Raw genomic sequence first — 15,000 nt, forward strand, 5'->3', positions numbered from 1 at the left:
ACGATTTTATATAGATCACATTTGATTATTTCAAGAAAGTATTTATTTTCATAAGTTTATAAAACTACCAGATTTTGCCATATAGAAGCCATGAAATATACAAGTAAATTAGATGTGAGTAATTAATGAGCCTTTATCAAACTCAAGTATCAATGACATTGTTGGTACTTTTACGGTTGTTATTTGTTCATAAGTTGAAAAAATGTTCATTTATCTTATATATGTATATCTTCTAGGTTCACTCGCACTAAATTGACATGTCTCTCAAATACACTGTTGTCAGTATCAATGGCTAAATATTAACGAGAATCTGGTTTGAAATTGCTCCTACACATTCCATAAGTATTGTGCACATTGTGAAAGTTATATGGTGCAGCACTGAAACCTGAGTTCATCACCCTCAAGCACATTTCCAAATCGTGTAAGGAGATGTATCATTTCTATTATTTATTTTTCCCTGCTCTTAAGTTGACATTTGTATTCCATTCTCACCTGTCCAACTTTGTAATGTAAGAGGAATAAAAGTAGAGATTCAAAGTGATGTATTAATTCTTTGCCCAAAAGAGGGGTTCCTTGAAAAGGGATGGAAAAAATTTGGAGATGCAATAAGGTTGGTCATAGGAAGTGAGTCAATGGGCAAATAATTGTGGACTTGGATCTGAAACTGTGAATGTTGGAAGTAAAAAATGTTAATGTGTTGTAAATAAGTGTTGATCTCTAATTTGCCCTCCTTGACATCACAACACTGTCTCCTGATCTATAACACTGGCCACATTAATGATATATATTCTTTTATTGCATGTATTACATTTTCTGTCTGCATAATAACGGATTCAATCTACATATAAAGACTCAAAAAGGATACTGAATGCAGTAGAATATCTTTTATTTAGAAAATAAACGATAGCTGAAGAACTTGCTAGAACTATGGTGATACTATAAATATGCAGAGGTAAATGGAGAACAAAAATAACAGTTATAATAGATGAATAAAGGGCATGCTACATATATCAGAGCAGAAGTGTGAAAACAATAAATTCCAAAGTATGAAGGATATATATGTGTGTGTGTGTGTGTGTGTGTGTGTGTGTGTGTGTGTGTGTGTGTGTGTGTGTGTGTGTGTGTGTGTGTGTGTGTGTGTGTGTGTGTGTTTTGTGTGCGTGTGCGTGTGCGTGTGCGTGTGCGTGTGCGTGTGCGTGTGCGTGTGCGTGTGCGTGTGTGTGTGTGTGTGTGTGTGTTTTAGAGTGACCTATCAGGTAGTAATTTTCTTACATTGCATGCAAGTTGACCTAAGACTTGTAATGTATTTCAGCTGTATAGAAACTCCTTGTTGTACACAATTTTATCACAGTAATCAGGAAGACAGACTTAAAGGCTGAAAGGCTGGCTTTGTGTCCATCCTGAACTGCCTCCTTGAGTCATGGATATAATATTCCCTTTGTTAATTGCCTAGTCCTAACCCCTGGAGACCCAGAGGGGTAGAGTTTCTTCCCCACATATTTCAAGATCACCATGGCTAATAATGAAGTTTTGTACCCTTATTTGAGACAGTAAGGGTTACCCCTTCATTAGCTAGCCTATTTAGATTGACTTCTCTGGTTTCCTGACCCCTGCCTCTCCTTTGATTACGGCTTTGACCACTGATACAAATACCCCCTCCTCGATGCTTGCTGTCAACTCTATCCCTTCTGAATCATTCACCCGGGTCATTACTCAACCTTCAGAATACATCCCTTACTCTCTCCCAACATCCTTCACTCAATCTCTTCCTCCACAGTCTTCTTCATTGTCTGCCCCTTCCTTCCTTATTACTACTCTTCATCCTTATTGTCCTCCTCCCCTCAGTACTACCTCACTTCACCCCCTCTTCCCCTCCCACCCTTTTCCTCTTACCACTTCCACATCTGCAAACTTTTTGAGTACTTGTTTTAGCCCACCGAAGTGTGATAGGTTCTTTGTGATTCACTTTTCAGCCCCTTATTCTGACAGTACCCCTTTTTCTACAGCATATCCAAAAACAAGTAGGAAAAGTTTCCTTTCGCAGTTTTGATCACTCATGCCTTGTAAATGTTACATCCGAGTCCCAAGCTCATGCACTACGTACCCTGACTGACCTCACTGGCAAACCTATTCCTGCCCAACCTCACTCCTCCCTTAATACTTATACCAGCACTGTTTCCATTTCCCCAGCTGATTGAACTGTCTACAACAAGGACTGGTCTGACTTTAAAAACGACCTAGTGGCCTGCCATGTTGACTGTGATGCAGTGGCAGTACAGTGCTACACTATTCCTCCCAAAGGCCTACACCAATATTGCCAAGATTAGGTTCTGTGGACATGACCTCCCCCATGGAATTTATATTAGTGGAGTGTCCTGCCCTGTCCAACCATAATGACACTTTCCTTGTCAATGTCAGAAATGTGTTTTGGCCACCCTGCTAGACTCTCGCTCCACAGCCCACTGCCTTCCATGTGTCGTCCCAGGCCCAAAGTTGGGGATCATCCCTACCTTGGTCCTCAGCCCTTGCTTGGTCTTTTCTTATCTTTTCCATTTCCTTTTCTTCATCCCTTTTTTCTGTCCACTTATCCTAATTTTTAATTTGTTTTTGCCACAATACTGCATCATAATGATCCCTATTCCCTTAACTCCTTCCTCTTCTAATAACCTTTACTTTATAATATACTCCATTAGCTCCCCCTCTCTAACCTTTTCACTACAATACTACCCTCTAGTTCTGTTCAACCTGTAACTTTACTCTAATCATTAACTCACTCCTAACCTTTTTCATTACTATACTCTTAAATAGCCCCATATGACCTTTGATGTCATATAGCACTGCCTATAACCTGGGGGCTTTGTCTCCAAGCCTCACGTTATCATTATATTTTAAATACACTGCTAATAATCTTAGAAGATGCAACAGAAATTTTTCAATAAATAGATTCAAATTGCTCTGCTCAGTCATGTACATGTGCCAATTGTGGCAGCTCTCGTAATGTGTTTCATAGGAGCTGCACTGCCTACAAGCTTGAATCTGAGGTTGCAGTTCTCTTCCTTCTACCCCTTACCATCCTACCCTTACTCCCTCTCTACCACAGTCTGAATCCAGATACTCCAATCTCTTCCCCAATGCCTGCTCCTCCTCCATCTCACTCTACCTGTCTTAACAGGGAATCTAAACGTTCCACCCCATCTACCACATCTTCACCTTCAACCACCTCTTTTTCTGCATAAGCATTTTTAGTTATTTTGAGATTTTTACAATGTCTATATTTGTCATTTGATTGGCTATATTTAGATGGTAATAGATTGTTTTTCTTCACCTCTGTAGGTAGACTTTTAACTTGGTGCAGTAATAATAACAATAAGTAACATTTTGTTATTTGTCATTTTTCTATTTCTTTGTAATATTTAATTTTCTATAATAAAACTAGAGCCACCAGTCATGGCAGGCAGAAATAAGAACCTGAGCACAGAAATGGCAATCTCCCTGAAGCCGGTGCTCTTTCATCTTTTAAGAGCTTTGTGTACTCACGGCAAATTATTCTCATCAATCCAGCCTTCAGCTGAAATTCTCATGGCGGCAAGTTCCTGTCACCCCAGCCCTCTGCCAATTTTTTCCATGAAGATATGTTCACATTAACCGCCCCTCAAGCCAAACTTTTTCATGATGAGATGGTCACGCCATCCAGATCATATATCATTAGTTGAGAAAAAAAATGGCAAAATATTAGTATTCTGGTGTTTGTCTGTTTTTTTGTGTGTGAGTGATCTATTTATTGAAAATTTTCTGTTGTGTCAACATCTAACATGATTAGCCACCAGGTAAGGAAGTACTATATGACATTAAAGATCATATGGCGCTATGGTAAATTAGAGTAGCGAAAAGGGTTAGGAATAAGTTAACGATTAGGGTAACGTTATAGGTTGAACAATACTAGAGGGTGATAAGGGTAGAGACCGGGAGTTGATGGAGTATAGTATAAGGTAAAGGTTGGTAGAATGAGGACTAGGAAACATTATGATAGAAGATTATCTTAAAGATTAGGATAAATGGACAGAACAAGGGGATGAAGAAAAGGGAAAGGAAAGGTGAAGGAAAGACCCTGCAAAATTAGTTGAGTCGAGGGCTGAGGACCAAGGTAGGGGTCGTCCCCAACATTGGGCTCAATCCTCCTTTCTTAGGTCCCCCAAGACAACAACGAGCAAGGGATTGGGGGGTGTGAGTGAGTGAGTGTGAGTGTGAGTGTGAGTGTGAGTGTGAGTGTGAGTGTGAGTGTGAGAGAGAGAGAGAGAGAGAGAGAGAGAGAGAGAGAGAGAGAGAGAGAGAGAGAGAGAGAGAGAGAGAGAGAGAGAGAGAAAGAAAGAAAGAGAAAGAGAAAGAGAAAGAGAGAGAGAGAGAGAGAGAGAGAGAGAGAGAGAGAGAGAGAGAGAGAGAGAGAGAGAGAGAGAGAGAGAGAGAGAGAGAGAGAGAGAGAGAGAGAGAGAGTGTGTGTGAGAGTGTGAGTGTGTGTGAGTGTGAGTGTGAGTGTGAGTGTGAGTGTGAGTGTGAGTGTGAGTGTGAGTGTGAGTGTGAGTGTGAGTGTGAGTGTGAGTGTGAGTGTGAGTGTGAGTGTGAGTGTGAGTGTGAGTGTGAGTGTGAGTGTGTGTGTGTGTGTGTGTGTGTGTGTGTGTGTGTGTGTGTGTGTGTGTGTGTGTGTGTGTGTGTGTGTGTGTGTTTTTCTCCCCCCTTCTACCTTGTAGTATCCTTGCATAAGTCTGGGCCACCCGAGTCAAAAAGTTAGACACGTAGTGGAAATCAATTACATTAGTAAACATAGCACCGATACCCACATGCACTATGCATATCAATGGAAGGAAAGTAAAAACATTAAATGTTACATGGCACCCATCTATATTTAACAATAATTATAAAATAATCTTTTGCATTACACTTTTGCAAATCCAGTGTATCTACTAGTCATTAATTTGTCATATGACGTGTATATTCATCTAGTCTTTTGTTGTCTGTATTTTCTTTTCGGTGGTCTGATTGTTGAATCACTTACTTCTTCACATGACTGTACTTTATATTGAAGTGTAGTCGATTCTGTGGGCATTTCACCATGTGAGTCTTTGTGTCTTGTATGTTCCATGTTTCCCCCACATCTTTATTTTTTCTTCCAGCATATTCCCAAGTTCTGTAAATATGGTCAAAATAATGTTTTTTTTTTTTTTTTTTTTTTTTTTTTTTGCAATGTTTGTTTATTTATTTACTGAAAATTTTCTGCTGCATCAACATCTAAGGTCATATGCAGCACATTCAAAATATAGTGAGAGCATGAGGCTTGGGGACAAAGCCTCTGATAAGGAAGTGCTATATGACATCAAAGGTCATATGGTGCTATGGTAAAGTAGAGAATAGAAAAGGGTTAGGAATGAGTTAATGATTATGGTAAAGTTACAAGTTGAACAGTACTAGAGGGTAGTATGGTAGTGAAATGGGTAGAGACGGGGAGCTGATGGGGCACAGCATAAGATAAAGGGGAAGGAATTAAGTATGGAGCTTTATGATAAAGCATTGTGGCGAAAAGAGTAAGAATGAGTTTAACGATTAGGATAAGTGGACGGGAGGAAAATTAAAAAAAAGGAAAGGGTGAGAACTGACCATGCAAAATTAGTTGAGGCAAGGGCTGAGGACCAAGGTAGGGGTGATCCTCCACAATGGGCCTCAGTCCCCATATCCTAAGCCCCCCACGACAACAACAAACAAGGGATTGTTTATTTTTGTATTTTGTTTTTTTCAATGCCTTTAATTTTTGTGAGATTTGGTTTTGAGGTATATTTATTTTTTATTTATTGAAAAATTTCTGCCGCATCAGGGTAGGGTTTGGGGGCAAAGCCCCCAGGTAAAGTTTTATTGTTCAGTAAGGCACTGTTTGGTCAAAATGGTCAAAACAAACAAACATACTAGGCATCAAAGGCTACACAGCATTATGGTAAAGTACTGTAGCAAAAAGGATAAATATGAATAACAATTTGGATAAGTGGACAGAAGGGGATGAAGAAGAAAAGTAAAAAGAGAGAGACGAAAAGATCCTGCAAGGCGAGGGCCGAGGTCCAAGGCAGGGGTGATCCCTGCACTGGGCCTCAGTCTCCGCCTCCTAAGCCCCCCACAGCAACAAGAAGCAAGGGATTGGGGCGGTTGAGGTAGCTTTCCTTATGGTTAAATACATCTGCACATTCCTTCCCATTTCTTGTCTTGCTTTTCCCATAAGTTTTTGCCTAGTAACTAGTAAATGTATAATAGAGAATTGTTTTGTGATAAGAGACTTTGAGCTAAGGCATAGTTGCTGTAAATAATTATTTCATTTCATGAATATTTGCCTTTGATCTGATAGATACAGGACTGTTTACTTGTATGATCTTTAGACCTTTTTCTTTATGTAAGCAGAGGAGGATTAATGTTATTGCTTCCTTAACCCATTCTCAACGGGTCACGCCTATAGGCGTCATAACAATACGCTTGAAATGTGGCGTGCCAAAGCGCTCCGAGGCAGTGATTCGGCTTGATGTACTGAATTCACGCGCTCAAAGTCGGCCATTGCCGTGGTTCGCCAGAGCGTAGAGTTTTTTTTTTTAGTTTTCTACACCCATCACCAATGGGTTAAATTGTATACTGAATGCTCTTCTATAAGTACAAGTACAGTATTTCTACTGGAACTATGCTTACATGTTACACTGAAACAACTAAAAACTTTCTACCTTTCTATCTTCTCACAACCTTGTATTCTCTATGCTTTGCCTTCCTCCTACAGTTTCAGTTTTCAAGAGCATAATAAGTTGTCATTGCCATAATAAACATACCATTGCTTTTCCATACACAACTCTCTTATATGTTAGGTCTTACATTTTATACTGAGGAAGAATAACATTTTAACTTTACAGAGTACTTGCCATAATGTCTAATTACATAATTTTGGCTGCACCGAAACTGAATTTCTGGCCAAGCAAGATACAAAGAGAACCAGTTTGTTGTTTGTAGTCTCTTTTTCTGTCTGTTGCTATTTCTAAAAGAGTTTTTCCACTAGTTCTACATTGTTTTCTTCTTAAGACCTTAAAAAAAAAAGGCGGGATTTCCAAAACACTTTTATTTACATGGGATATACACTGTAAAAGTAATACACATACAGTAATGACAAAATGACCGATTCATATCAAAATCAATCATCATATCAAGGTATATTATATTATCATATCACTGATGAGTGCAACACATGGTATACAATTTTTCACAGAAAAAAAAAATAGAATAGAGATTTTTCACTTTTCTTTACAGTCAGTTGTATAAATATATACAGCATAACTTTAATCTCAGGATTTAGTGCAAAACTATTTGTGAAATTTAGATTATCATTCGTTCAGCCACTCAGCAGCAATATATTTTGAGAAATGTGCATCAAAACACCGATGTTACAGACGTTTCCCCAATCAGCTTGAGAAAAATAGATATCCAACAAAAGAAATCAAGAAATCACAATCTAATAATTAGAAAATATATATATGAAAAATGATAAACAGGCTAGGAAATAACTAACTGTTAACCCAAGTCAAGTATCTTCAGAAATGCACTCCGAGTAAACCAATCATTCAGTTGGAATCAAATGAAAGAGGAGGTAAAATGGAATTGCCTTTCGTGGAAAATAATAATAACAAAAAAAAAAAGAAAGAAAAAAAAAATGGCAAAAAGAAAAAAAAAAAAAATGAGAAGGAAAAAATTAAAAAAAGAAGATAAAGCTTACTTAAATAATCTAACAAATATCAAGATAACATAAAGTGAACACAGGTTGTCATCTCAACGGAGTGTGTGGCCCTGGCCTCGGAAAAAACCTCCAACTCCACCTCCGCCCCCGCCCCCTCCCCCTCCAGTGCCATCATCTCCACCAGCTCTAGGGGCTGGAGGGGGACGGCCGAACCCAGACGCGCCTCCTCGTGCATTCGGGAAATAGTGGTATCTGAAGGTGAGAGGAATCATTTATTATTATTATTACTATTCTGTAATTATCATTACTATGATTTCTGTGTATTTATCAATTTTCATAATTCCTTTACTTATTACTTATTCTCAAATCTCCAGCAGTAAACAGAATTACTTACAAGATTTGTGGGGTCTGTAGGAGGGAGACACCACCAAAGTCTTGTGGGTATTTGAAGGTCAGGAAGAAGTACAGGTGACCAATCAGAATGCCCGAAAGGTCTACCATGCCTCTGTGGAGCGGATGGAAAAAAAAAATAATAAAATGAATAAATAAATAATAAAACAAATAAATAAAATAAGTAAATAATAACAAATAAATAAAATAGGTAAATAATAAAATAAATAAATAAAAAATGGGGGATAAATTTAATATTTTCATGTCAAATTTGAAGATATGTTACTTTGTTGACTGAATACTAAAATATATAAAGATAGTTTGATTATCATATCTGAATTCAAAAGGTGCCATTTTAATCAACTGCCAACTGTGGAAAAAGGAATTTACAGAAGATAAAGTGAATTGAAAGATAAGACTAAAAAAGAAGAAAAAAGATGAAAAGACAGACAATGACAACAAGGAATAAAATACTCACCCATTCCCCATGATGACATTAAACGCCAAAAGCACCCATGGGAGATACATAGCTTTGAACTGCGTGCCGAACCAGAAGGACACAATGGTATCTTTGTTCAGCTGGCACCATACATATAGAACGGCCATCACCATGGGGTCCATTAACATGTACATACTTCCCAGCAGTCCAACAATAAGAGAGCAGACCCAAATGAACAAGAGCATGAACAGGTAGTCCGCTGGTCGTTGTGCAAACAGGCCTGTAGGAAGATTTTCACCCTTAGACTCATTTACATATGTGCAAATCTATGATTTTGCCTAGATTAATCCACTGTTGCTAGGATGGTGAAAATACATGCCATGTGTATTATGTCTTTTCGTTTATTAATTGTCTTTACACGTAGATGGCACCACAAGTGCTTAGTCAATCACTATGTCTCCCTAGCTCACATGTTTTCCCTTTTCCTTGATTTTTGGAAAGATTCTTACTTGCACAGACTCCATGTCACCTCTTTAGGTTGTCTATAACACAGTGAAAGAATAATAACAATAAGCAAAATTTTGTTATTTGTGTCTTTCTTTTTTTTTTTTTTGTATTAAATTCTTTGCAATACAACCTGTGCCACTGCTCACAGCAGCCATGAATAGGATGCTGAGCATGGCAATGGTTTCCTTCCTGGAGTCTGTGCTCTTCCAGTCATGGGTCACAGCAATACATTCCACACTCAATTATCAAAGGAAATAATGCAGAAGGCCCTTTCTAAACACCAAATGAATCTGATCCTCCTCTAAGAGGTTTCTGCACTCCAGTCACCCAGGCCTTCAGCCAAAACATTCACAATATCAAGTTCACACCACCCGGCCCACAGCCAAATTTTCCCATGACGGCATGTTCACATCACCCGTCCCTCAAGCCAAATTTTTTTTTATGATGTCAGGGTCACAGTATTCAGATCAAAAGGGTTAAGTTTGAATTCATAGACATGTGCAAACTAGGACTGATGCAAATAATCACAAGATTAATATTAATTATAATTCATGAGCCCATGGAAAATTATCACAAATATTCAACAAGTAGTTGTCATCAGATTATAAAATGAATGAATGCAGTGTTATTCACACCCAAGTTCAATATACAATTAGTTACCTGTTTCAAGACGCAGTGAGTAATTGTAAAGGAAGTATAAATTTATGAGGAAGTGAAACCCTCTTTGTACCGAGTAAAAAAACACACACGTTGCAAGCCTCCATATCTGGAAAAAAAGAAGAAGAAAATTTGTGAATATTGCACAAAATTTTATTATCATTTACTGGTTTAGCCATAGTAAAAAGCATCAATATATACACTCTTGATAACTTTATCAAAGCATCAATGTATATGCTCCTGATATGTTAATCAAAAAGTAAAGTGAGCCTCAAGTAATATGTTTAATTAATGCCAATGCAAATGTATCAAATATATAACATACATAATGCATATTTCAACATCTTCCCTTCTTATAAAGAATTTTAACATATCAAAAGTACAACAATAATGAAAAGTGACAACATTTCCTTATCTAAATGCTACTGTGTAACACCACATACACAACCAGAAGGAGAAAATGTGTAAGAGGGAGAAAAGAAAGAGATGAATGAGGAAACAGACAAGGAGGAAGAGGAAGCGGTAAGGAAAGAGCAGACAATGGAGAAAAAGAGCACAGATAAGCAAATGAAGGACCAAATTTAAGGATTAGGATCAGAATTAGAGGAGGAATGCAAAGACCCGAGAAGCCTACACCCAATAAATTGCTATAAGCCATGCCGAGAGATACCACACATGGGAATTCTTACCTGGAAGCCATGCACCACAGCACTGTAATCCAGGACAAGCCAGTAGGGACTTGGCATGTTAAATCGCCCTAATAACGATAAAGCTATCGTCCCCCCAAACCAAGTCCTGGTCATGGGGGGGAGGCTGCTGAACCACTGCTGAATGTCGCCCATTGTGATGCCTGGGCCTCTAGTCTACAACTGAGAGATGAGAAATTAAAACAAGAAGAAAAAAAGAAGAAAAAAAATTACAATATTTGTAGTAACATTAACAAAAATAATTACAATAACAATAAAAACCCCAAAAAAAGTTAAATAATAATAATAACAATAATAATAGTAATAATAATAATATAATAACACTAAAACTACCAATAATATTAATAATAATAATAATAATAATAATAATAATAATATAATAATTATGATAATGATGAGATGATGGTGATAATGATAATAATAATAATAATAATAATAATAATAATAATAATAATAATAATAATAATAATAACAATAACAATAACAATAATAATAACAACAATAGTAGTGATAATATCAATAATTATGATAATAAAAATGATGATAATAATGATGATAATCATGATAATAATGATAATAGCAGCAACAACAATAATAATAATATTATTATTAGATGTAGTAGTAGTAGTAGAAGTAATAGTAGTAGCATGAGAAGTATATACTTGTAGCACTAGTGGTATATACTAGAAGCACTAGTGGTAAATACTAGTAGCACTTGTGGATATACTAGTAGCATGTACCAGTAGCATTAGTAATATATACTACTAGTAGTAGTACTAACAGCAGCACAAGTAATATATAGTAGTAGTATATACTAATAGTACTAGTTTTAGTAGTAGCAGTAGTACTCATAGTAATACTGTTACTGGAGGGTCTTCTTATGCAGCAGCTTATGTTGCATAAAATAGCAAATACCTATATTTCTAACAAGCCTTATTATAATAACTTTTCAAATCAAATCTGACTCTTGATTAATATACAAGGTAAATTTTCTGTTTACATACAAGATAAACTACTTGGTAAGATTCTAAACCAACATAACTAAGCGTCATCCCAGCCTGCCAATTACTTCCCAATAATGTCCCAGAACACTGTCCACACAACAGTTACGAGTGGCTCTAGATGCTATGTCCCAATATTTCCAAACGGATTTGGATATCCCACAGCAAAAGGCTTTGATTAGACTGCACGGTATTTGTTAACGAGAACTGCACACACTCCTGAGAAGTCCCAAAGCCAAATATGGGTATTATGTGAATCCAAAACCCCAAACCTGAACTTTCTTATATTATATTTATTCCCTAGACAAGGGGTGAGAGCTCTCCCATGTTCCTTTCTTAGCACTTCATGCCAAATGCCACAACAACTTTGTTATAGAAATGTTCGTAACACATACCTTCAGTGTGGAGGGTACAGATAAGCTGTTGCAAAGAATTATAGAAAACAGACTTAAAGAAAACATGACATTAGGGACTCTGGCTGTGTGAGAGTGTTCTGGACTTAGTCTCTACTGATATGCAGTGGGTATTTTCATTTAGCGGTAAACGTGAGGCCGAAGCAGCTGTACCTGTGTTGTTTTTTACTATTTCATAAGCGCTTTAACCCAACCACCATGGATTTATGTTCTGTCCCCTGTAATTTTTTGTGAATTTTGTTACATACAGATGGCTCCACATGTGCTCAGCCAGCAAGGAGTCTATTAGTAGGCCCTAGTGACCGATCCTGATTTCCCCATTCCTCGAATTGCCGGGAAAATGAGTAATTGATATCAATACTGTTATCATTGTTATTGATTTTAGGATTATTAAATTATTATTAAAATCTTGGCAACATTTAAGAAAATGAAATAATGCAAAAGACCCTTTCCAAAAGTCAAGGAAAAAGGGTAAACAGGTGAGACAGACAGGACGAAAAACTGACTCCTTGGTGAATAAGTACTTGTAGAGCCATCTATACATAAATACAATAAATAAATTTGTATTACAGTGGGCATGGCACATATTCTTGCCATATGTGCCAACTGGGTTAAGACGGCAGTATCCATTTCCTTCTATCTCTGTGTGTCACTCTCGGCAACATTAACCAACAACACACTTACCAACAGTATAATAAGCAGGAATCACCTTCCTGAAAGCGACATACAGATATAAGAGGCAAAGGGACACTGGGGTCTTATACAGCTTTGGAAATAGAGTAATAAACAACACTGGTACGGCTGTTCTCATATTTACTGTGAATTGACAGTGAAAATATCCGCTGCATGTCACCGCTCAGAGACCAAGCCCACAATACCCTCACACGGCCACAGTTCTGAATGTCATGTTTTCCTGTCAGTTGGCACGAATTGCTAATAAAGGATGGGGGTTACAGGGGCACTGACCCCCCCAACCCCCCGGGAATAAACAGAAGGCAGGTAAGAAAGGGTTTAAATTCTGGGTTCCCACAAAAGCTCTCGGGGGAACAAACACCTTCCCTCAACATTATAAAAAAAATATATAAAAAAAAATTAATATCTTGTCACGAGAAAACCCAGAATTCCTACCTGTCAAAATCCCTCCTCCCTTCCTTTCCCCCCTCAAATACGCACCAACACTATAATTCCCCGGCACCACCGTGTCTCAAAAGCTCCTGTCCTTACCCAAAGGGGGAAGCTACGACCTCCACGCACTCGGAACTAACAAGAAATAGGCGTAAATGAGCGTCAGAGGTCCAGCGGCGGCATTGTTTGCATCGACGTGTCCTTAGCTCACTCTCGCCGCATTTGCTAGACGAGGGAGACCATCTGGTTTCTGTTATTTTTTCTATTATTTTTTTGGTGATTCATTTGGTATTTTAGGGTGGGTATTTTCTTTCGGTTTTATTGAGGTATTTAGTTTTTTTTTTTGGTTGGTGTATTGTTGTTTTTTTTCGGTCTGACGCATCTGGTATAATTTTTTAAAAGTATCTATGATCTATTTGTTATCTTATCAATTTATAACAGAAAGTACGTAACTCCAATAATTCCTCCTTATCTTTATCATCATCTATCTCCTTCATGTCAATCGGGACGCATTGTCAGCGAAAATTCACTCCTATACATTTGTCGTTCGCTTTCTATATTAATATGTTTTAAAACCATATCAAAATTTACATTTAACACATGCACTATTTTATTCCTATATTACAGCTTTCACCTCTGTCTTACTCCATATACCCGTTTTTTTTTTTATGAGCAACGCAACTGAATGTCAACTTTTACAGTGACGTGTGAATGATGTAATGTCGTAATATTTCAGGCAAGAATTTCAAATATCTCTTATTTCTTTTTTTCTTTTCTTCTCAATGTTTGGAATTCATCATTGTTATCCTTACTATGACTTGTGTAAGGATATTATTATTTCTATTATCTTTATCATTACTATTATCATCATCATTATTATTATTACTATCATTATTGTCAGTATTGCTATTGTCATTATTATTATTACTATTGTTATTATTACTATTGCTGTTGTTGTTGTTGTTGTTGTTGTTGTTGTTGTTATTATTATTATTATTATTATTATTATTATTATTATTATTATTATTATTATTATTATTATTATTATTATTATTATTATTATCATTATTATTACTATTATCATTATTGTTCTAATGATAATAATAATAATAATAATAATAATAATAATAATAATAATTATTATTATTATTATTATTTATCATTATCATTATTATTATAATCATTATTATTACTATTATTATTATCATTATTACTATTATCATTATTATTATTGTTATTATTATTATTATTATTATTAACATTATTATTTTTTTATCATCATCATTATTATTATTATCATTATTATTACTATTATTACTATTATTATTATTATTATTATTATCATTATTATCACCATTATCATTATCATCATTATCATTATTATTACTATTATCATTACTATCATTATTATCATTACTGTCATTATTGTTATTATTATTTACATTATTATTATTATTATTATCATTATTATTATTATTGCCATTATTATTATTATTATTGTTGTTATTATTATTATTATTATCATTATTATTATCATCATTATTATTATTAGTGTAATTTGCGTTATTTCATCATTATTATTATCATTGCCATTATTATCATTATTATCATTATCATTATAATTGCTATTAATATTGTTATAATTTTTATCATTATCATTGCTATTATTGTTATAATTGCTATTACTGTTAACATTATCATCATTAATGATTATTATTATTGTTATTATTCCTAGTACTTTTAATACCATTTCTATTGTTATTATTATCATTATTCTTATTATTGTAATTATCATTATTGTTGTTATTATTATTACCAATATTATCTTTATTACTATCATCATCATCAGTCATTATTATAATCATTATCATTATTATTATTATCATTAGTATTGCAATTATTATTTTTCACTATCATTATCAATATTATCATTATTATTGCTATGGTTATTATCATTATCATTATTATTGCTATGGTTATTATCATTATCATTATTATTATTGTTTTCACTATCATT

The 15,000-nt window shown here is 35.5% G+C and overlaps 2 protein-coding genes across 2 annotated transcripts in view; one reads left to right on the forward strand and one right to left on the reverse strand.

The window, feature by feature from the left end:
• Nucleotides 1-537, forward strand: part of LOC125046775 (tumor suppressor candidate 3-like) — a 10,574-nt gene extending 10,037 nt beyond the window's left edge. Inside the window, exon 8 of the mRNA XM_047644711.1 lies at nucleotides 1-537. This exon is cut by the window's left edge and continues 467 nt beyond it. The gene's annotated coding sequence lies outside the window, so the exon portion shown is untranslated.
• Nucleotides 538-7,117: 6,580 nt separating this feature from the next.
• LOC125046831 (derlin-1-like) lies at nucleotides 7,118-13,234 on the reverse strand. Its single transcript, XM_047644806.1, has 6 exons — nucleotides 13,083-13,234; nucleotides 10,427-10,606; nucleotides 9,741-9,846; nucleotides 8,613-8,853; nucleotides 8,139-8,249; nucleotides 7,118-7,996 (listed from the first exon to the last, which is right to left on the reverse strand). Exons 2-6 carry the CDS (start codon nucleotides 10,577-10,579, stop codon nucleotides 7,837-7,839), a joined length of 771 nt encoding a protein of 256 aa, XP_047500762.1. The 5' UTR covers nucleotides 10,580-10,606; nucleotides 13,083-13,234; the 3' UTR covers nucleotides 7,118-7,836.
• Between the last annotated feature and the right edge of the window lie 1,766 nt (nucleotides 13,235-15,000).

This window comes from Penaeus chinensis, chromosome 39, assembly GCF_019202785.1.
Source record: "Penaeus chinensis breed Huanghai No. 1 chromosome 39, ASM1920278v2, whole genome shotgun sequence".
In the NCBI taxonomy this organism is placed as follows: domain Eukaryota; kingdom Metazoa; phylum Arthropoda; class Malacostraca; order Decapoda; family Penaeidae; genus Penaeus; species Penaeus chinensis.